Raw genomic sequence first — 24,031 nt, 5'->3', positions numbered from 1 at the left:
TGTATTTTTGACACTGTATTGTCCCTGTGCCCTAGGTGGAAAACTCCACTCTCGCCTCTCAGAGTGCATCTCTCATGGCCCAAAATGCAGTGCTGCAGGGCCAAGTCACTGCCCTGGAGACAGAGGTAGAGTCATGGCAGCGGCAGCGTGAGGAGGCATGGCGAGGCAGAGAGAGTGTGCTCAGCGATCATGAACGCTTGCTGAGTGTTCATGAGAGACAAGCTCACGAGTATGAGCAACTGATCAGCCAGCATGCGGCGCTGAAAGGCAAGCAGAGGGCGCTGGAGAGCGAACAAAGAACGCTGCACAGCAAGTAAGTGAAAAGCATCACATACTGGTGCTGAACAATGAGTCGATTTCAAAATCAAAATTGTGTGGTAATGTGGTAAAGATCCATCACGTTTTAAATCTGTTACACAGTGAATATTTAAACCTTGAATTAAACAAATTCACAATATCTGTCAAAACAATCGCATCACAGTTGCATAATTTGCACTAATCGATCAGCTCTGTCACATATTTTAAGTGTCAGGAAAGAAGGTCTTTGGTAATTTTCTATTTACGGAGTCCTTGTGTAACACTGTGAGATAACCACATGAGCAGAACACGGTCGGTGAGGAAAATATAGGAGTAATGAGCTCAGTAGGGCCTTTATGGTTTAAGTTTTTTTATAGACCGTGTCTAATGTTACTTTTGTCTAACTGCGGCAGGAGAGTCAGATGATAAATAAGCACACAACACAGTGATTGTTTTACAAACATTTCATAAACTTTAAATGGACAAAAGTCGAGATAAATGTAGTCTTCTGTTAATGTAAAGGCTGAGCTTCTGCTTGCAAATGTACTTACTGAAAACTTTAGATAGTAATTACTTAGTATGTGCTATTTTAGAAGTTCTAAACCATGTAGACATAAGCTGAAGTAAAGTAGCTATAAGCCCATAACTGTATTTGCCCTGTCTGTAGCTGTGCTGTAGTTCTAGTTATGAGTTATTATACGGTTGTAATAAATAACGACCACATAAGTCCACATATTCAACAGATGCATGGAGTCTCAGGAAACATAAACACGGACACACACTTTGCGATACCTTGCTGCTGTTATCAGTCTGTTAAAATGACTACATTCTATCATTCAAACATAGGTCACTTTTCTCACGGCTTCATTCAGACAAACCCCCACAGTGATGAGAGAGCCACAGTACAGATGTGCAATTTACTATAGACACAAGGTCCTGCATCAGTGTGTCATATTGTTGTGTGTGACTGTTTATGTGACTGCATGCAGTTCAGACTTATGCTGTGTTTGAGGTGATATAAAAGTTACTGGGTCCGCCAAAGATTGCTGTTGCGACTTTTATGGCAAAGTAAGCAGGGTGCTCATTTAGACATGAATGTAATACTTTCAGAAACCGTCACACAAATGAAAAGGAGTGCATTTCTGAAAGGGACTAAGGGTGTTCTCAGTCTAGTTTAGTTTGTTGATTATTGACAGCTTGTACTCACATTGTGTTTCCCAGAACAGCAGGTCACAGTGCTATTGATCTGTAACAAGGATGTCCAGCAAAATACTGCCACTCCCCTTAGCTCCTACATTTACCTGTAGTTGTTTCTTCTGTCTTGTTTCCAGTGTGTTTTTTTCCTTTTGTCAGAATTGCTTAAAATACTAGTAATTAAGTAGCAAGTACAGAAGTCTGGGGTTTATCCTGTAAATGAACCTCTTTACCTTTGTAAAGGTTTCACCAATAGTTTCCAAAGTCCAGCTGGTATTGAACTTGACTGCTCTAATTGTTAATATGACGTGTGTCTGAACTTCTTCACTCCCACAGTGGATATAGCGCTGCCAGTGGTTAAGTAGTCAAAATACGGCTTGTACTAATACTAGCAGTTTGATGATCTACCCGTACTGACTGTCTTATTTTGGCACATTTTCAAGAACTGATTTAACCAACACAGTGCGCCGAAAAATCTGACTCATGTGTGACATCATTTAGAGATTCTGCTGTTGCTCTCATAGAAAGAAAAACGATACTGAAGCATTCCTGTCCACTTATTCACACATTTTGCATAATTTTGTGTGTGGTAAGATGTGTGGTCTGTGAGCACTACACCTGAAGGGAGGTAAACACCATACTCACCTACTGTGTAAACAAATATGACCCTGAGGTTTGCACAAGATGCAGTTGCAGATACCATCAGCTGGAAATAACCCCTCTGGTCTGTGTGTCTGTCTGCAGGTATTGTGTATTGCTGCAGCAGAAGGACAAGTGGGAGGAGCAGGAGGGGCGTGGACAGAAAGAAAAGGAGGAACTGAACCAGGAGGTTCAGAAGAATCGGCTACTACAGCAAGAGAATCTACAGCTAAAAACTGAAGTGGACAGGTACTGTGTTTTCATACACTGTCACACAACTAGACTTTGATTGAAAGATATGTATATGTTTTGTAGACAGTTTGACTGTGAAAAATAGCAAACTATCACTGAGTCCGAGACCAGAGACGTGCATACTGGCACATCCATCAACCAAGTCCAGAGTTTTAAACTTTGGGAAAGGCCTTATCACGATTGCTGTCGAAAAGTAGAAAAATAAAAAAGCTATCAATCAACTTTGTCGATCAGGATTCATGATTAGCTTTTTAGTCAGTCACACCAGCACATTATTTGGTCCCACTCCTTCCCCCACTCCTTATTTTTTGTACTTTAATGAACCTGGCATGCTGATAAATGCATGGAGTTTTATATATGTAATATAGTTTTGCCTTGATGTAAAAGTTGCCCGTAATACAATACTTGATATTTGCAAAATATTTTAATCTAAAAATATATATAGTCTTTTCCCTGAGGTTGTCTAACATCACTCTAAACAGGAAACATCTGGTCATCAGTAGATTGTACAACTGAATGATTTTCCCTAAATGCCTCACATGCAGTAGAAGCTGGATGGGTGGCCGGGCACAGAGAAGCCTCCAGTCTCCACCCAGTTACTGTAGTGCAGCAACTTAAACCAAAGTGACTTTGTGAAATAAGAGTGGAAAAGGGACGTCGTAATATCAGATTTAGATTTAGTTGAAACAAAGTCATTTGTCTGCAGTGGGCGTTACCTGTGTGCAGAGGTTTGTATGGGACGAGCAATTTAAGCATCAATATTGCAGTCAATCATGTTCATTGAATTGTGATTAAAATTTGTTTAATTTTGCTGCCTTAGTACAGTGTTTGCCATTATGATTGAATATAGCACTTTTTCTTCTTCACTGGCTCAGTAGTTGTCTCCATCTGCGCTCTCATCATCAGGTGTATCTCTCTCCTCCTTTTGTTTTTTACAATAATTATTAGATATAATAATTCAATAACTACCACTTAATCTTTGGAACACAGTAACAGCTAAATGGGTTGTTTCACATGTCCGGCAAGGGGAAATGGACTGCACCAGTGGAAAAGATAAAGTACTTTCAACCAGAATGGCTAGAGCAGTAGTGGGGGCTCCATAGCAACCTAATGATCATTATGTGCTCACAGGAATGGGAAATTTGCACTTTCACACTCTAAAGAAAAAGCAACATATACGGCGGTTTTGATTACAGTCTGGAGTCCTGTGTATTATCAACATGATATCTATACTTCAGTTTTTAAAAATCCCGGGTACACTCAATGCACCTCTATTCTGTGGTAATTTTAGTGACACAGTGGCATCTCAAAAGCCCAAAAGATTGTATAGTGTGATGCTTGTTAGAACACATAAAATAATATTAGTCACCTTAGAAGTTGTTTTTTGTAGGAATGCAGCTTTTAAAAGCTTAGTTTCAGGTACACTGGTACCATAGTGTCATTGAGGTCAGGGGAGAACTTGGACACATGGGTATCTTCTGATTGCATTACTACTTAACTTTAACAATCACATCACTTTTCTCATCTGGCCCAATTATCATAATCTCCTTTCTTCTTCTTTCTTGCTCCTTTAGACTGACAGAGAACCATTCACAGCAAACAGAGCAAAGTAAGGGCCTCCAGCAGCGTTTGAACGAACTCAAAAGCTCGTTCAGTTCTTCCCAGCTTGAAGTGAGTCGATGGATGGCGCGATATGATTCGCTAATGGAGCAACACCAGGGCCTGGATCTGACCATGACCAAACTAGACAACCACTGTGAGGTAAACAGGGCCCTTTTTTAACCAAGAGATAACAGCAATGAACAACTGAGAAATATTTCTTGTAGCTCAGGACTGTTCCACTTTAAACCTCTTCAGTTTCCCCTGTGGATCACATTGTCTTTGTTACTTTCCTTGCCTGTGCGTGTGTGATTGTGGGTGAATAGCTGCTGAGTCGACTGAAGGGTAACCTGGAAGAGGAGAACCACCACCTCCTGAGTCAGATCAACCTGCTGAGTCAACAGAACCACACTCTGCTGGAGAGGAGCATGGAGAGCAAAGAGCTGTATCACCAGGAGCAGAAACTATACATGTAACTGCACACAACAGCAGCAACACTATCTACACATTAAACTGCACACTATACTACATCTGTACTCATGTAGTATGCTACACACTAGTAGCACTATAGAGTGGACACAACCTTTGACATGTAATTATCTCGGGGTTGCTGTGATGAAGTGAAAATATAGATGCATTTATACCGAGACTGTAAAAACAAAAATAGTACAGAAACTTACAATACTTTGTCTTGTTTGTTTGTTCCTTTTCTCTGTCTCTGTAGTGATAAGCTGAACGCTCTTCGTCGTCAGAAGGAGAAACTAGAGGAGAAGATCATGGACCAGTACAAGTTCTATGACCCCACACCTAAAAAGTAATATTTTAATCAGTGACAGTATTTTATTTCTAAAATTAAATCTGGTTGATAGAACATACTGTTTATTTATCACAATTTTAAATTTTTCGTGATACAAGAATTATAGACTTTGATATACCATCACAAGTGTTTATTAGTAAAGGGTGGCTTGACTTGATGACACATAAACCTCCCATAAATTATGCTTATGTTTTCAGTCAAGCGTATTTAGGCAGAGACAGCTTTAGTCAGTGAGCTGAACACAGCAGAGGTTTTTATATGCAGTTGTGACTTGACATTCTGACCCTTAACAATCCAAAAACCTTGTTATCAACAGGTTTTTATCTGAATATCACTGCTTACATTGTTGCAGTTATTGATGTCTAACATGTGGTGGGACAGATAAACATGTTGGTGTATGTTGTCAGGAGGAGTCAGTGGTCTGGGGCCAAAGCTTTAGCCAAGCTGATCAAACCTCGCAAGGAGAGCAGCAGAGAGAGAGGAGGCGACCGAGACAAGGAAGTGGGCAAAGACAAAGAGCGAGCAAAGAGTGCCCCAGACATCCCCCTACCTGCCACACCCCCCCTCCTCCCCCCAGAGACCCCGCCCCCTCCACCCCAGCGGACGGGAAGTGACGTGCAAGATGGCGTCAATGCACATAGTAACCATAATAACCACACCACCAGCCCCAGCCTGGGACCCCATAGTCCAGCACTGACACCCATCAGCAGAGGTAAACACACAGCACACACACTGGCACACTGACTTATCCATAAAAACTTCAATGTACATAGCAGATGCTTGCAGATGGATGAGTCATTTTAATTTCAGCGCGTTTTCCTATCAAGGACACATTCAATAGTTTTTCTATGATAACAGTTGCAGATAAAGTAATATCTGTGGTTTCCTCTTCATCGGGTATGATTAGAAAACGTTATAAATGGAGTTTATTATTATTAAAATGTTAAAGCTCACAAAGCTGATAAAACACTGATTTGGATGAGCTGCACCTCCATGGCACTCCTGTAGAGGGAGTTGTAGACCATCATATAACTGACTGGAGGACTGACAGTAACTGCACAACTGCTTCTCCCATCTGTTACCCTCTGAATTTGTTGCACTCAGACCCTTCTACCGCACTACAAGTACTCTAACAGTGCCTGGTACCTGTTCTAAAGCAGGTGTCTAGTTTATTCTGACCTAAAGTTAGAAATCCTTCTAATGTATTTGTATTTATGTCATATTACATAATATCAGGCATTATCGGATTCTTTTATTAGGAACTTCCAGTCTTAGCAGTATTTGGTTTTGACCATTGATTCTTTTTTTTATTTTTAGCAGGCGTGGTACGGGATAAGTTTATAAGGAAAGAATGATGTAAAAGTTAAAAAAAAAAAGAAATGTACAATACAAGCAATACAACAAGTTTAAAGAGTTATTTTAACATATTTATGTTATATACGCGGTGCAGGACTGTAAGAGTTTTGCACTGCTTTACTCCCAGTTCACCCCTCCTGACGGCCAGAGGAGGAATCTGGTCTGAGATCTTGGTCTGATGTTCAACTCATTATCTTTGATAATGTGAGGAGTGTTGTGAAAATTCGGAAGGGGTTGATGTTAGATGAGGAACCCGACACAAAGAGATACACCAGAGACTCAGATGACTTAGATTGAAATAAGGTTTACTGAATTCAGGAGACGTGACACTAACAGAACAGCAGTTCATGCATGCAGTGCCAGCATCAGTTCTAAAGATCCCTCTCACACCTTTAGTCTTATATCCTCCTTCAGTGGGAGCCACATCCAGATTTATGGGAGAAAGTGAAACAAAGATAAGTCGGCGCCTGGGTATAATCTGGCCTTGAGTGCCTGCCTGTCCTGCTACAATAAGGTTACGTGGGGTCAAGAATCTATAAAAGTTACAGAGCGCACATCTGCTACAAGCACTACATTTACCTGAGGAGGTCAATCAGGGTTCAATATGTTCTCTAAAAGATTAACTCCAAATAAAGAAAGTAATTTTTCCTTCACAAAGGAGTTTACAGATCCATTCTGGAAACCTTCAGAACTGCTTGTTGCAATTATCACCCGAGCACCTGGAACAGCAGACACTGTTGTAAAGCAATACTAAACACTCTAAGCCTTGAGGCTGACATTTTTGTTATTAAAGATATATATCAAATAAATATTAAGTATATAGATAGGCAATAGATATTGGACATAAAAACAGTCCTCATTGACCGTATCTTGTTCTCAACCATTTTCTCATCCAGACTCGTGCAGCCTTCTGCTTTTATTTTTTTCTCACTGCCACGTATTATTAATGTTAAAGTAAGTCACTGCACCACAGTCCCCATTTTATTTGCATCTGCTTCCCCATGAGACAACATGACCCTGACCTATAGTGTGTGACTGACCATTATTTTCCAATCCTGTGGTGTATGTCTGAGATAAGAGAGAGGAATATCTGTGACGTTTGTGCGTGATGAAACCTTCTGTCACAATCTGATAGGATTTTGAAACTCCTGTAGACTAAGCATGGTGTAAGTCAAACCAACATCCAATTTAAAAACATTTTTTTTTCTTTTCTCTTTTTTCTATTATATATATATATATATATATATATATATATTTTTTTTCTAAGAATCTCACCATACATCCACCGCTATCCCTGGTTGTATTTAGTGGCAACAGAAATGAATGCGTTGGTCAGTATTTCCTTGTCTCGACAGTTTTCTTGTGACCATAAAGTAGCTGTGTATACTCAAAGTCACTTTCAGCCTTTTGAGGGAAAAGAGTAGAATATGCCAAAAATTACAAAAAAAATGACACTAGGCACTCTGCAAAAACAACAAACAATAAAACTCATGTTTGTGCTTTCTGGCTGACCATGATCTATGGCATATCAGTAGATGTCACATTTTTAGTTTGGGACAATCAGTCACTGAGGACAGCTTGAGAAGAGTGGAATGCTGGCAGGCTTTTAGAAAAACTCACAGCAGCCTGAAATGACAACAGGAATTCCTCCCAGATTGCTGTTGTACATTTCAGTGACAAACACTTATTCTTGTGTCAACACAGCAGGTCACAATACTGAAAATCCACTGATAACATACAAATATCTGCTTTAGATCAACAAATTATCCCAAACCCTTGTTTTGTGCTGTTTATAGTCGACAAAGAAGTGTTAGAGAACGTAGTGAGAACTTGCCTGAACACCATGTTGTTGCCTCTAGTATGTTTTTGTTTGCTGATTAAGATGAGGTTGTTGGTAAGTATTAATGTAACCACATTTGTGTTAAGTTTTTTAATGTATGAAGCTCCTATATTCTGCTGGTGAGCATCCAGCTTTTTGGGTTTTTATTTCTCTGTATCGGCTACATGAGTGGTTCCCAACCTGCAGGTTTACTGTTTGGTCTAAAAATGTACAGCTGTGACATTTGTGTCATACTTTTGTTTCGAATAACACATCCTAAAAACAACAAGTCTCTCTTTCACTGAAACGACAGCTTCCTGTTTGTCACTGATGTAAAATGCAGGTGAAGCCGATGTACTGGAACATTTCTTATCCAACACATGACAAAGGCTCATGAGTAGATATTTCTTGATATTAACATGTAAAATATTCACATCCAAAAAGGTGAGAATCACTATTTACTGTAACTGCCTGATGCAAACTTTTCATCCTTCTAAGATGCATGGTCCTAACTGTATTTGTGTTTGTGGGTTTTTTGTTGCTCTACTCTTAAACTAAATCATCCTAATGAGGCTGAGCTCAATTCACTCTTAACTCAACAAGCAGCTTTTAGAAGTCTTCTTTTAGGTTTCAGTTGTCAACTATGTTAACTTTTCAGTCAATGTGCTATACAACTTTATACAGACATAAAGTGTCTCAGTACGGCGATGGGTCACTCAATGCTGCTCACACAGCTTAGTGCATCATGGCGTTGGTTCTCCAAGACTCTGTAACTGTACTGGAGTGACGGAGTGCCATTCTACCAAAAGATATTTCCTTATTTGATGTGTGTTGATGGTGATAAAAGGCTCTGTCTATAGAAAATAGGTGCCCAACTGGGTTGAGATCTGGTGACTGTGAAGGCCACAGCATATGATCCATATTGTTTGCATACTCATCAAACCCATTCAGTGACTCCTTGTGTCCACTGGATGTCGTCCAGGGTGAGATTAATCAGGATAGAAATGTTTCATTACAGAATAACATTAATTTTAAAACGATTTGTCAACAATCTGTATCTTGATTGACTGCAGAAATGGTCCCACCATACATGAGAGGATTGTCTTCAGTTCTTATTTGGTATTTCCTGTACACTGAGCTTTCTACCAGCAGTCATACTCTGTTTAAATTCAGAGTGAATTGAGATCAGCCCTGAGTGTAATGCCTGGTTTTACAATCAAATTCTGTTTACTTGTTTTATTCTGATTGGTTCTCTTGCATGGTTTCTATTATTTCACGTTCTGGTGATCATGTAATTAATAACTGCTTAACCAGGTGTTTTCTTTCATTTACTCACTGTCATTGTTTCATATTCTTTTCATCTCTCCTTCCTTCCTCTTTCTTTTATCCCCCCCTCAGCTCCTCCTGTCCCAAAACGCTTCCGTTTTCTCCGCAGTAAAAGTCAAGACAAACTCCTCTCCTCCTCCTCCACCTCCTCATCCTCTTCCTCACCCTCCTCCCGTCCCTCCCTCTCTCTCACCAGACGACTACGATTTTGGTCTTCCACTGACATCACCGACGTCATCTCTAGCCAGCCTCTCTCTGCCAATGGAGTTTTCTAGTCTCCTCCTCCTCCTCATCATCATTTCTAACCATATACCCATCATCACTGTCAACTCCATCAACACTCATCATTGTGACTTTCCGTATTTCACTCAATAATGCACACATCAGTCATGCATCCTTCTTATAAACACTACTACAGTCAGACATTGCACACTCTGTACAGATACACAAACAAAATGCAAACAAGGGCATGTTGCCGTCCAGTATTACTAGTAAGTAGTGTGTGTAGACCTGGTTTATGTATGTGTGTAAGAGTTTGTGTACATGCTCCTGTTTCCTGTTTGCTGTGTGTGTGTGTTGTGTGTGTGTGTGTAGCAGCATATGTGTGCACTGCCACCTTAATGTTTTTAATCTGATGAGCATCTATCGGTGAGAACTGATGGCTTCATTAAGAGCAGATCTCATTGCATTCTGTTCTGAGCTGTGAGTTGCTTTAAGATAGATCCGTGTGCTTCACAAAGCTTTGCTGCAGAATTTTCTCTGTATTTATGTCACCATAGCAACCATACGACTTGTCACCCACCACCGCTGTCTCATACTGTTCTGCCTGCTGCAGTTGCTACTCAACAGTCCAAGTGGGGTCTAGTGTCAGCAAATGTAGGCAGAGTTTAGTGCTGTTGTTGGTGCATGTTTTAGCTTGATACACATAAACCGTAACGTTTTCAAAGGTTGAATTACAAAAGTAGTAAGTAAATAGATAGAGGTATATTAACAGGAAACACAAAGTTTAGTTCTACTCATTTTGATGCAAATCACTTGATGCTGATGTCCTAAAAAAAAATGGACTTATATATATTTTTTTTTCCGGTGTGTCAGGTCTGTAGTTCTCATTCTGTGCAAAACTGATTATAAAACTCAACTAAAATTAAGATGAGGCTTGAGTTGGATAAATGAAAGAGTCTCCTCTTTGTGTTACTCTCCTTTCCACACAGCACAGGAAGGACATGCTGAACAGAAAAGAACAAAAAGTTGATTTCGCACTGTCGCAAAGATTGTGGCCTTGGAGGATAGGTCTACGTCAGATTTCTGAAGGCTCATATTGACTTCAGCTGAACTTGAGAATCTATTTTTTGCAATGCGTTATAACTCTGTTCAAGGTCTGTATGTAGAGTCGGACAATTGAGTAGCCGACTAGATTGCAACGTACTTATGGGTGTATAAGGATTGTTTTGAGACACCTGAAAAGCCTGAGCCTATCCTTGTAGGTGACAGACACCAGAGAATTGTGATAAATGAGAGAAATTTTGCATTTGTTGTGCACTTTCCACGCTGCGGGCTCACTTTAAAGGGAGAAAACAACTAATTGAAATTAACTGAGATGTCATACATTTTCCCAGTTTGGTCAAAAAAGTAAGATAAACATGTCAGACTGTTTTAAAGAGAGTGCTATATAAAGAGAAAATCTTATTTTTAGTGTTCTGTTAGAAATGTTGTGTATCCATGCCACTTTACAGGACTTCTTTTGGCATTTTCACACTGAGATAGATTAACATGGATTCAGTGTTTACTCTTTTTTCTTTTTTCTTTTCAGTTAAACTGTCATTTGAGTTTAAAAACACATTGCGTCAATGAAGTAGTATTTTTAGGACTCTTGTTCGCACCTTTTGTGCGTTTGGTATTGAGATGACTCACTGGGACATATAGTGAGAAGTGTGAAGGCAGCTGCATTCTTTACAGATGTCTTGGTCTCCTGTTGTTTGATTTACTGATTATAAAATATGATACTTGAACACACTGCGATGGAATCCAGTCGTAAAATGTGTTAATAGTAATAAGATGGACAGATACATAAACTGAGTGATAATAGATGTCCCAGTAGTATGTAAGCCGCAGCGAGCCTGAACCACTGAGTGGATTGTAATGTTCTGCTTTGCTCTGTTGCTACACTGTTAACTAATCTCACAAACACAATCACACCTCGTCCCAGTTTTGTTGGTTCTGCACTTCTGCAACTCTGTGCTTCCTGTGATTATGTGTCTCTTGGTCACACTGTGGATGCAGATAATGTTCTCACAACATTCTGATTGGTCCACAGGACTGACTGACAGGGGCCGGGGCGTTTATCGCAGCAGTACTCCAGGAGGTAGTAATGAAAATGTCAATGGAGACGATGGACATGGACCAGGTAATTTATCTATTAATGGTTAACATCAGTAACTGGATATGTCACATAGGAAAACTGTGAGTTAATTACACACATTTCGGATTAGGTGTGAAATCAGCAGTTAGGAACCATCACAATACTTTCTTTAATTTTTTGGAAGGAAGGAAGGGGAAGAGAAATAAGTATTTTCTGCTCTGTAAAAGGAATAAGTGCAGAACACATACCAGGCTTGGTTTTGACAAATACTTTCAGATTTGAGGCAGTTCAAAGAGAATACAGTTTATTACAACTGACCAGGTGGTATGGGTTATAAAAGGCATTATCTGCTTTCTAAATAATTTGAAATAATATGCTCTGTATGATATTTAACCCCAGTTCAGGCCTATAAGAGCCACCTGAGCTCCACTCCAAGCCATCAGCCATCCTCACTGGGCAGCTCCAGCTCCAGACTGGGACAAGGCCAGAGTCGCAGGCCCAGAGGTAGGCCTGGTTATTGATGACAAAATATGTAGAAGTCAGCAAAAGCATGAATGTACTTATCACAATGTGAAAAAACATTTCAGGCCTTTTTGATGAAGACTCTTGCCACAACACCTCTGGCTCAATGTTTGGTCCCCATGGCAACACGGGAGGACGCCCAGGGTCGGCAGACTTCAGCCACAATACCTCCAGCTCCAACTCACCTGTCAACTGCAGAGGTACAGACGTTTTTAAACAGTTACAGCTGATTTTAGATGGACCTTTCTATTATTTAATATAGATTTTGCTGTCTACAAATAATAGACCTCACTCTAAAGCAGTGGTTCTCAAACTTTTTCTGTCAGACCCCCCTTCAGTGGATCCCCCCCGCCTTAAACAGTCATGAAATGAGCCAAGTTGTGCAACAGCTTAACAACGTGCTCAGTGATCAGTAAAAATAACAATCCATAAATCTGTGTCTTCCTTCAAAAACAGAGGAAAATATCACTTTGATAGAACCATAACACATAAGAACAGAACAGAACATGTACATACCAATACAGTTCAGTTCACACTTCAGTGCAAAAACTATAGAAAAATCTTGTGAAATTGTGCAATAACTTTGCAATCAGTGCAAAAATTAAAAATTAAATGCAGATATTTGGCCAAAGAACAAGATGAACAAGCCAATGTGTGACTCTTATCACACCATTAGTAGCTGCAATTAGCCTGTTCTGCCCTGCGCACTTTTTCAAAACAGGGTTGCAGGCTTGATACGGCCAGTCTCAAGTCATGTGTAATGTTGAGCTTGGATCAGTACTGACATAAAACACTCAGGGATCTCTCCTCGCCTCCCACCACATTCACTGTGAAGCCAAGAGCGAGATAAGCCTCGTCATATTTTCGTGACTTTTTTTCTTGGGTATTTTCTTGAGGTTGTATCTAGTTTGTCTTTTGTTCGCCTATTTTCCTTTTCATCCATTTTCTCCATTCTGTGCAACTACTGACAGGTAATCACCGTGGGTGTTGCAGAATTAGCTCAATCATTGGGGACGGTTACTTTGAAGGTGCAGTTTGTTTATTGTTGTGCGCTGCAAAAAACAGGCCGATGTTAAAACAATAGCTCAGCATATCAGTTCCGCTTTAGGCTCTAAAGTGACTCAGGTTACAGTTTGTGCAGGCTTTACATGTAGTATTCTGTCCTAATACCTTGCTGTCATCAGGTGGTGCACAGTTTTAATCACTAACATAAAACACGATCATTTCTATCTGTCTTAGACACATCTGATCGTCAGGTTCGCTCAGCCAGCCTGTCCAGTGATGACGTCATGGGTCTCAGCCAATCACAGCAGAGCCTGTCACGTAGTTCCACCCTTCCATATGACCATACACCCCAGAGGGCCCAACCACAGCGCGGAGGTGGAGTGAGAAGTAAAACCCGTCCATCGTCTCCTGGAAGTGAGATGGTGACGCTGGAACAGTTTTTACAAGAGAGCAACCTACAGTCTCCTCCTATGGTAAGAAAAGTATAAGTGATATTTCAAAGCAGGTGTGTCTGTACACACAACACCTGCTGTTTGCAAATGTTGGAATAAATAGTAACAACCAAGGAAAAAGTTGCAGATATGAAACATAAATACAAGTAAATTATTATTTCCATTTATATGCACCTTTTGTGTTCGAGAACTGCCCTATAGTATGTAATATTTACCCAACAAACACCAGTGACAGAGGACAGGTTATTACTGCAGGGTTCCCATGGTTTTAGAGAAGGGTACTCTGTACAGGCCATTGGACGAATACGAGACATTATTGAAGAAAACATTTTAAAAAGCACAGATGAGTCACCTTAAAAGAAAACAACCAAATGTTATTTTGTACATGAATCACACATTCCTGCTGGATGGTGCTGTTAAACCCAGCTGGAGTCGATTTTGGTCTGGTTGCCCACCAAGACAAATACTGATAACAAAGCAGAAGTAAATCATGAAAGCATTCTGAATCAGCTTCAAAGACCTTAAGCCACATTTTATCATCAGTGCGTAGAAAAAGTTCTAAATTCTGTCTTACAAGTGAAATTTAGAACGTGCGTAAGTACAAAAAAATCTGTATTTAACATGTGCACGTGAGTCGTACATAAGTCATCAGTGTTGGTAAATCCCACTTGCTCTTAACCACCATGCTCGTGCACTTTCAGGATCATTTGCCTTCAGAAACACCTCCAATTAACCAAATATGAAAACAACACACCTCTTTATAGAACAAGTGAATATTTCTCCCCCCCTTACCGTTCTTCATCATGGCAAAGAGAGCGACAAAGAGGAACTTTTCGGAAACTGAAATTGAAGTACTTGTCAGCGAGGCTGAAGCTATCCAGAAACAATTGTTTGGTGCGTGAAATGTTGGGATAAGCAGCGAAAGAAAAAATACACTGCATGGTACAAGATAACCACCACAGTTGTTTCTGTTAGGTCAGGGGAGCGTTCGCTAGCAGAAATACATTAAAAAAAAAAAAAGTGGTTTGATGTTAAACTCAGTGCAAAAAACACGTCACAGCCCATTAAAGAGAAATGACTGCAACTGAGGACAAATTAATACCCGACTTTCACCCAGTGGATACCCCTGATCACCTACAGATGAGATGTTTTAATAACCATTCTAAGCACAACAAAAGCATTTCCACACTTTGTAACACTCACCAACAAGCCATCCATCTCAAACAGCTCCTGCTTGGAGTCGCACACCCACAGAGCTGTTCTGTTCAATAAATGAGTCGTGCGTTCCTCGAGGCCACTGGGCAACAACGTTTGATAGCGACAAATGTGCATCGCAAATTATTTGTACGTTGATTGAATGAACCTCTTTTCTATTAACATAATTAAGCTCGTTTTGTGATGTTGCTTTGAATGTGATGTGGGTGCTGTCTATGGCTCCATATATGTTTGGGAATCCAGCGATGGCGTTAAGTCCCCGTTTAGTTGGGGCTCATTGGTGATGTCTGTAAGGGAACTGGATGTAGGCTGGGGCCATTGAACTTATGGCATCTAACACTGCCGGCGTGATCCTGCTCAGTGATGGCTGGAAATGCCGCATATGCCTCCAACCTCACGCTGGAATGTGCCGTTGGTCAAAATCCCTGAATACTTTCTATTTGTAGTTACGCTATTGTACCGCTAGTTTATGTGCATACGCATGGTCAGAGTTGTGGGTATATTTATGCACATTCCTAAGTATAAGTACAAGTTGATAAATTCCATATTTTGCGTGCGAATGTTCGTACACACTCATTATGCACATATCTGTGCTTATGCATTGATGATAAATGAGGCCCCTGGACATTTTAGCGTAGCTTCAGGGTGGAAACAGTATAACTATTCTTTAAATAATATATACATCAAAAATATTACTTATGTTTCCTTTCCTTTTTTTCTGTTGCCGTTGGTGTATGACTGTGTGTGTGAATGGGTGAATGAGAAAACATTGTGACGTGCTTTGAGTGCTGCTAAGGTAGAAAAGCTCTATATAAGTGCAGTCCATGTTATGCTGTCACATATCATTGTTCAAACTCCCGGAAGAAAATGGGTTGATGGCTTTAAATGTCAGATGGCGATGCCAGCTGCTGTTGTTCATTTAGCTTTGAATGTGTCCCTGGCTGAACATTTAGACGAAATGGGACTGTTGATTAGTTCTAAAGACAGCAAACCTAAAAATATTATGATGAAGTCAAGCTTTTGATTATTATTGCAGCTTCAAGCCACTAGAATCTGCTGATGTTTGAAGGAGTGCAGCAGCATTTATCAAAGCTGCGCATGCAGTACAGCCATGAGAACAGAACAGAAATAAATGCTGTTTTTGTTGTTTAATGCTCTGCCCTGCAGGTTCATAGAGGTAGCAGCAACAATAAAGGTGACAAACTATAGTAAGTTGCAAATTAAAATGGCCTTTGAATGCAAAACCAGTGTCAGCGTAGCCCCATTGTTTTGTTGAATATCAGAGTAAACAGAGCAACATATGATGTGCTTTTTCTGCCTTACTTTTATTGAGAAATTACAGTATTAAACATCCACAGGTTTCACTGCAGAGGCTTGTCAAGGATAGATTATTAGACTGCTTTCATATGGATAATGAAAGACAAATTAGAGATTTCAAGTACAGTCACAGCTTGAGACTGTGTGGGGAAAAATCTAAGCTACCCATTGTAGTTGTATTGTATGTATGAATTTCACAGACATTGTGTAACCAGTAGCCATCTCTTCCTCCCACCTTTTCTAGTCTATTCTCAACTGCACTGCAATAACGAGTCAAAATGCCCGAAAACTAAACTCAAAAGACTGACTGTCATCCTCCGAATGTTGTACCGGACTGAGTTTACTTGGGGGCTTTTGTCTGAACTGTGAAACCTACTAGAGGTGTTTTATGTTGTTGAAAAGCCTAAGATTTGTGTAGTCTCTGAACCTGCTGATTTATCTTGTTTCCGTCATTTAGCACCTTCCAAGAAAAAGATAATGACACATTTTTGATTTATGAGATAATAGCAGCCTACACACCACTGGACATCTGGCTCATAAGGGGATTGTTTCTGACGGAGCAGCAGACACTCATTTACAAGTCATTTCCCAGTCATATGAAAGCACTTCTTATCGCCTCTGATATCACTGTTCTGAGGCCAAGTCTCACCTATAAATCAGCTGTTTTATTCCAGCTTGGCATCTGCATGTGTAGGGAATGATCCAGACTTGTGAAATCAGCACAAGAATATTACTTGCTGTCAGTCTGTTGAGCTGCCTTTTATCCACCCACAATAATTCTTATTGATGATCCAGCTGAGTGGGAAATGCATTCATATGGGACTCTTTAGCAACACAAATTCCTGTAAAAACCAAATATTAAATACGGGATGATTCAGATAAGAATCCCAAGTTTGAGTCAATATAATTTATTAGATGTGATTCCCGCCCTTACGTTAAAATTTTTTAACTGCTAGCATCAGACATCTTACTCCAGACCATACATGTCATTTTTATTCCACTTGCTCAGAAAGGGCAATATAATGAATACTTAAAATGCACCCATTGAGACATCTCTAGCTGTCCGTCTTCAGGTCCTCTGTCCAACAAAGTGAGACACGGTCACCAGGAGTGAAAAATCCAGCGTGAGAAGTGGCCATGATGTGAAAAACATCCTTAACATGTCTACTGCAATTTCATGCTACTTAATGGCTTATTAGGCACTGATGCCCATATACCTGAGATTCTGCCATTGAGTCGTCTGTCAACATGGGGAAGAAAGAAGTGATCACAGAAGTTAAAAGAAATAATAGTTTGTCTTTATAAAATGATGAGTCTATTCGAGAGATTTCTGCGTCGCTGGTTTGCCAAACTCAACAGCTACTTTTTAAAAAGGCAAAAGTACACATGAAAACTACACAATGGAAAATGGCCTGTAGGATCAAGGAGCTTGTGGATGAGTGGAAAATCATTTGCATGGTGAAGAAAAAAACATTTGTGCAGCAAGTCAAGGATGCTTTCCAGGAGCTAGACACACAGGTTTCCTTGTAAATGATCACGAGATGACTTCATAATGTGAACCTCAGAAGATTCACCAGAGGATACACACCACTGGTGAATAGGCTGTAGTTCACACAAACATACAAAAAAAAAGAAACATAATGCTTTGGACTTACATTAACATGGTGGAAAGAGTGAATAAATGGTAGCAACTTCGGACTAGGGATGTGAACCAGTACTTTGGTACCAAGTCAGGGTCAAAATTTGTGACGGTATGTGATGGTATTTGTTTTTTTACAGCACCAAAAGTACCGTAGTATGGGCAGACATACTAAAGGTGTGGCCGTATACCAGTAGAACAGCATGAATGGTTCACAGTGAAACTGCATCACTCAGATGTAAACTGTTCCCTCTCCTGATTTTATTGTTCATTTTTCTATTCTTTCTGTGCAGGTGTCTACAGGAAGCAGGGAAGACTTGGTGACTGACTATTTCACTAGAAGCCCCGCCCCCTCAGCGCCCGCTAGCAGAGATCAGGTCACACCCACCAGCTACGTCACACCCACTGTTCAGTCGTCCAACCAGAGGCCAGGACAGAGTGTGAAGCCTTCACCCCGGCAGCCTGTTGGCCAATCCCCAGCCTCAGGCCAGCCGGTCAGCCAGAGAAACAGCCAATCACTGAGCAGGGCTTTTAGTCTGGCCTCGGCTGACCTGCTGCGCTCTAACGGACCAGACAGTTTCCGTGGAAATGAGGGGTCTCCTGGACAAACAGATGTGGTGGTTCGGAGGCAAGGTGGAGGAGCCAATGGAAGAGAGCGGCCGCTGTCTGCTCGCTTTGCTGCCGGCCAGCATGGAGACGGCAGCTTCCTAAACCCAACCATTCACCACTCAACCTCCCTCAACCTGCAGACAGAGAGATACGCAGAGAGGGAGAGAGAACGAGACAGAGGGAGGACCCCGATCTCCCGGAACGGCCCCTCCGCATCCTCCACCCATCACCGTGGAGAGGTCGCCATGGTGACCCCTGTCCGGGCTATGCCTGCCACACGACCCGATGAAGCCTCAGAGCATGGGGAGGTGCTCAGGGAGGGCCGGTCAGGTGACACCTCCCACACAAAGAAAGACAGTGAGAGAGCAAGGTGTGGCTCCGTTGAACGTCCTAAAAGCACACCAGCATCCCCTGATCCCAACAATGACCCCCAGACTGTGTGGTATGAGTATGGCTGTGTCTAAACACTGGAACGATTGGACGTCTATGAGTGTGGCTGTGTCTAAAGACAGGGACCACATACAGCAGGGACCAGCTGCTTTATGTCCTGGATCCAAATCCTGAGACATAAGTGATCAGTCTTGGATATAAGCTCTCTATACTGTGGATTAAAGTTAGAACTCTTAAAGACCAGTGCATCAAGTGGAAATTTGTGGCCAGGGCTTTGTCTACATCTTGGAAAGCAAAGCTACATGTAAAACATTTCTGCATAAAAGAATTCAGTTTTCTGAAACAAACTTTTGTAGATGAATTACCAGCCTTGATTCCATTATGCCAGCTGCCAGTACAGCTGATTAAAACAGTCACGGTCATCCATTAGGAAGCTTTATGAGGTAGCTGCTGGGATTTCAGCTGCATACGGTCAATCACCTCAACTGCTGAATCTATGGACTCAATTTCCTCTCACCAGTTTTCATCACATGCTGAATCTCTCTGAGGTGGATACAACATAGATTTGACATCAGTCATTGATGGTCTTTTCGCGATTTAAACTTGAACAGCACAACACTATAGGTGACGTCTGAGGATGCTGGGATTTCATAGCCTCTATTATCATCGTGTTTACGGTGACCGTGCAGCATTTTCTCTGAGGCAAAGGATCCACCAAAGGAGCTTTTTTTTCTTTTTCTTTTTTTTTTTTTTTTAAAAATGGTGTTAGTATTGATTGTTAAATGAAATGTGGATGATTTTACCAGACAATGATCCAGGTGTTACATTTTGAAGAGTGCTTTTTTAAGACAAGCAGAAATTGAGAAGGAAGCTGCAATATCTTTGAGAATCTGCAACACTTAAAGCCTGCAGGGACAAGGAACAGAGGACAAGTGCTAAGTGCATAAACGTTGACCAGAACACTAAGAGTGAGCTTGTCTATGAGCTGGAACTCTGTGACTGTTTACTGACCCACTGGTCCTGCAAATGTTTACTTGGAATCCAACCAAATCTGCAGAACTTTACTCCAGGAATTAGTCCTAGATCATTTGACTCAACTGAAGAAAAGATGACCAGAGGCACCAGAGCGACTGAATGTACCAGATTTTCTCTTCTTCGTTTCCTCTGCTATCGAGAACAAACACTGGCAAAGACTAGAAAGAAGGGGCGGAAATGCAGCGGTTCAAGCAGAGATGAGGCAAGTGAACGAGAAAGGGGTGAAGATGGAGAGAGAATAAATAGAGGGTCACTGGAATAGAGAGAGTGGTGACAGAGGGACAGACAGACAGATAGATATAGAGACAGATGGAGAGGCCAGAGGATGGAGAGATAAACAGGTCAGACATGGAGGGCCTCCTCCCAGTTAAATTACAGTCTTTCTCCCTCCATCTTTAGATTCTGTCCCAGCATGCAATACTCTGACACTTTACTGGAAATGTTGCTCTACGCAAGCCAACACTAGCCTCACAAACACACACACACACTCACATATATATAATGATATATACAGACACACAGGCATTGTCCTTGAGGGGGTTGGTTGTGGCTTCGCTAACCAGTGAGCTGGACTTAATTCACACACACATGCACACACTCACCGCAGGGTGAACCACTGTGTTTTGGTAGGCTGTACTGCTGCACGCTAAGTTAGCCAGACAGTTGGAAGTGCTGCACAACAGAGAGAGAGAGAGAGATTCAGAATGAGTTCAGACCCACAAACCCACTGTGTTCTGGACATGAATGAAGTGACTTTGACAAATGTGTAGAGTTGTATGATAACTGAATACACCAGTTGTTTGGTCATTATGTAATGGGAACAAAAACATTCAAATGTCTTAAATGAATATCTTGACATTGGTGCACATTAAACTTTAGCAAATGCTATGCTATGTTGGTTAGCACAGCTACTTAGTATTGTATGATACATAGCAGGAGTGAGCAATATGGATAAAGTCTTTCATAGATAAAAAGTGGATAGAGTCATTTAGTTCTGAATCCCTTCATCAGTCACAAAATTCTTCAGCAACAATTGTGTTAATTATTTATTGATCCTAGTTGTTTTTTTAAGCAAGCATTCCAAGCTCTCTTAATGGTGATCAATTGCTGGTTTCTTTGTTTTCATTGTTATAGACTGTACATCTTTGGGTTCAGGACCGTGAGTAAGACAAAAAAAAAAGATTTGGAGCTGTCACTTTTGACTCTTAGAAATACGAAGTTCTATTTTTCATGTTCTGACAGTTTAAAGTGTAAACAATCACATCATCAAGAAAATAATTAACTCAAAAGTGTGGACACACCCACTCATTCAAGGGTTTCTTTGTTTCCTATTTTTTGACAGTGTCAAACAAAACCAGTGACATCAACACTATGAAATACCACATTTAGGAGTTTGGTAGTGAGACATGTAAACAAACAAAAGCCTGTTTTTAGTGTTAGATTCGTCACAGTAGCCTCCTTTTGCTTTGATATTAGCTTTGCACACTCTTCATTTGCTCAACCAGCTCCATGAGTTCATCACCTGGAGTTTTTACAACAGCCCTGAAGGAGTTCCTACATATACTGAGCACTTGTTGGCTGCTTTCCCTTCACTCTGCGGTCCAGCCCATCCCGTCTCAGCTCGGGTTAGGTTGGGTGAACCAAAAATCTCAAATTTGGTCTAATGACACAGATTGTCTCCGGTCGACTGTCCATTCCGTGTGTTTCTCAGTCAAAGCTTGTCCTTGGTCTCATGTGTGGTTTCTTTGCAACAGTTTCACCATGAATGCCTGAATAATTTAGTTTTCTCCCAACTGTTGATTTTCAGACGTGTCCACTGTTTGAACTCTAGAAGCATCGTTGTGATGCTGATAGCTGTTAATTATCAGGCTGCTAACTTGTCCTCTGCAGCAGACAGAACTCCTGGTCTTCCTTTTCTGTCACGGTCCTCGTGAAATCCCATTTCACCACAGTTTTTGATGGATCTTCTTTTCTGGACTGACTAACTTCATGTCTTAAAGTCATGGTGGACTATTGCTTCTCTTTACTTAGCTGAGTCCCAACCGTTGACTGTCACTGTACATTTAGACATATAGTAAATGTTCTACCCAGACCAGATGGTCGATCCAAAACTAATAGAGGTATTCTACTCTGACCATAACCAGCAGTGCTTCCCATTGATTCATGACATAGAACACAACGGTCTGATACCATTTAAAAGTAGGTGTTAAACGGATATAACAGTTTGACAGCTGACAGTTTATCACACAGCATATATAAAGCTGTCGTACAGACCAAAGCTGAAGTGTACATTCACTGAAATATATTTAGCTTGGTGGTTAGGATTTTTTAAACCATTTTAACTGCACACAGAACAACACCTCTGACATTTAACTATAGTCTCTTTAACAACCACCATCTTCACCCCCACCAACCTCCTGCACAAGGTGCCAGACTTCTACCACCCAGTACCAGCGAATAAGTCTCAGTCTTCCACACTGTCACATTTGACTGGATTTGTCATCAGTCGTGTCATGGAAGAACTTTGTATTAGGTGATTTTTTATGTTTTTTCTTAATTTCACCTCTCTGCCTGAAGCTCAAGGGTTCGGGGGAAGATTCATGCACAGAGTAGGAGTGTACTGAACACACATGAATGATTTTGGTATCAGTGCTGTCACCACTGATGGATGACTGAATTTACAAGTGCTTTGTTTTTAGTACATTTGAAAAAAGAGAAGATGAAGAGATGGGAGAAACTGACATTTTGTCTTTACTGCTGTAATTTCCAACCTGTCCTTTAAATCTGCATTCGAAAGATTCCAAAAGCACTACAACAGTGATGATGATGATGATGATGATGATGATGATGATGATGATAGGGAGGAAGATATGACACTGGAGTTGTGAACATGAACATCAGACTGGGATCTGTGACTAACATGGTGGGCTAACACATTTTGAACAAAAATCACGTCAATATGCAACAAGCTAAATTATTTTTCCTGTAACATTTGTACAGTATGTTAGAGTTTATGAACTGGTCAAATATTAGACGACTTGGGATACTTTTTTGTAAAATCTTCTCGAACTTTACCTTAAAAATGTTTGTTGATACCAAAAAAATATCAAATTGATTTCCTGTGAGCTGGTTAAACCTGTGATTCCACTGTACAACTTTTAATATTTGTAGATTTTCTAAAGAAGGCTTTTTAAATTCAAGTGGTGAGGCCATGTGAGCAGAGGATGTGACATGATGTGAAACACTGTAGGTTAATGCGGTTATTTCTTTTTGGTGGCTTTGTGTGTTTCCTTGTTTGTGCCTGCACGCGATGCATCACAGCGGTCTGATTTCCCAAAGCCTTTAAGGTCACATCTGTGCGTGTGTGTGTGTGTGTGTGTGAAAGCATTCCCAGAAGCAATGTTATATTGAAATGACACCATCACTGTCTGCATTACCATGTTAATGTGTGTCTGCTGCCTGTCTGTTGTTTTTCTACTTGTGTGTCTGTGTGCCTCCTTCGTTGCCACCTGCGTGTCAATCTGTCCACTTTCCCTTTGTGTGCTGGAATCAACCAAACCTCTGTGATTTCTCAGAATGTCCTCGTCTCGACAACGTTGTGCAACTTTCGCTGACTAAAAAGAGAAACACAAGGGACACCAGATAGCTGCGTTGTCGTGCAGCATTAAGGGGGGAGAAGTGAAAGAAGAAGGTGAAGTGATGCTGACGTCACAGACGTTTCCTGCTGTAACTGGACTTACTGCTACTGTGGTTCACTTTATGAATATTTCTGACTGCTATGCTGTGATGTGACTACTGGTAAAGACTTATTGTTAAAAGGCTTCTAGTTTGATTCAGCTCAGACTGATGTTATTACACACAAAAAGCTTTTTGGTAATAAAGATTTATAAAGTTGAACTGATGGTCGGTCACTGTGTCAGTTGCTGTTTTACTTAAGCATGAAGAGTCTCTTAATCAGAGAGTCCAAATGTTCCACTGGTGTAGTTTATATGAATGTACTGACATGTCACAGTAAGCAAAGCAGAGGTACAAATAATTCAGCGACTGTTGGATTCTGTTCAGGTTTCTGGACTTTTGCATGCTGTCTAACTGTCACACTGTCATGACTCACTGAGACACCTGAATAGAACGCAGCCTCTATTACTGTTACTGTAACACCTGAGCTTTGCCTATTATGACAAGTGAAACG

At 40.8% G+C, this 24,031-nt stretch overlaps 1 protein-coding gene across 1 annotated transcript in view; it reads left to right on the top strand.

The window, feature by feature from the left end:
* The window catches only part of ccdc88c (coiled-coil domain containing 88C), a gene marked incomplete at its 5' end in the record, with an annotated part of 35,721 nt that extends 11,978 nt beyond the window's left edge, over positions 1-23,743 (top strand). Inside the window, 11 exons of the mRNA XM_008300979.1 lie at positions 36-313; positions 2,236-2,379; positions 3,957-4,143; positions 4,308-4,453; positions 4,706-4,795; positions 5,206-5,510; positions 11,614-11,703; positions 12,058-12,162; positions 12,246-12,380; positions 13,420-13,658; positions 18,102-23,743. Of these exons, the coding sequence (XP_008299201.1) occupies positions 36-313; positions 2,236-2,379; positions 3,957-4,143; positions 4,308-4,453; positions 4,706-4,795; positions 5,206-5,510; positions 11,614-11,703; positions 12,058-12,162; positions 12,246-12,380; positions 13,420-13,658; positions 18,102-18,881 (2,499 nt within the window). The remainder of the gene's footprint in view (positions 1-35; positions 314-2,235; positions 2,380-3,956; positions 4,144-4,307; positions 4,454-4,705; positions 4,796-5,205; positions 5,511-11,613; positions 11,704-12,057; positions 12,163-12,245; positions 12,381-13,419; positions 13,659-18,101) is intronic.
* Between the last annotated feature and the right edge of the window lie 288 nt (positions 23,744-24,031).

The sequence above is a fragment of the Stegastes partitus genome, unplaced genomic scaffold (genome assembly GCF_000690725.1).
Source record: "Stegastes partitus isolate 25-593 unplaced genomic scaffold, Stegastes_partitus-1.0.2 Scaffold1617, whole genome shotgun sequence".
Lineage (NCBI taxonomy): Eukaryota > Metazoa > Chordata > Actinopteri > Pomacentridae > Stegastes > Stegastes partitus.
Note: the sequence above shows the minus strand (reverse complement) of the source record. Positions and strands in the feature narration are given on the sequence as shown.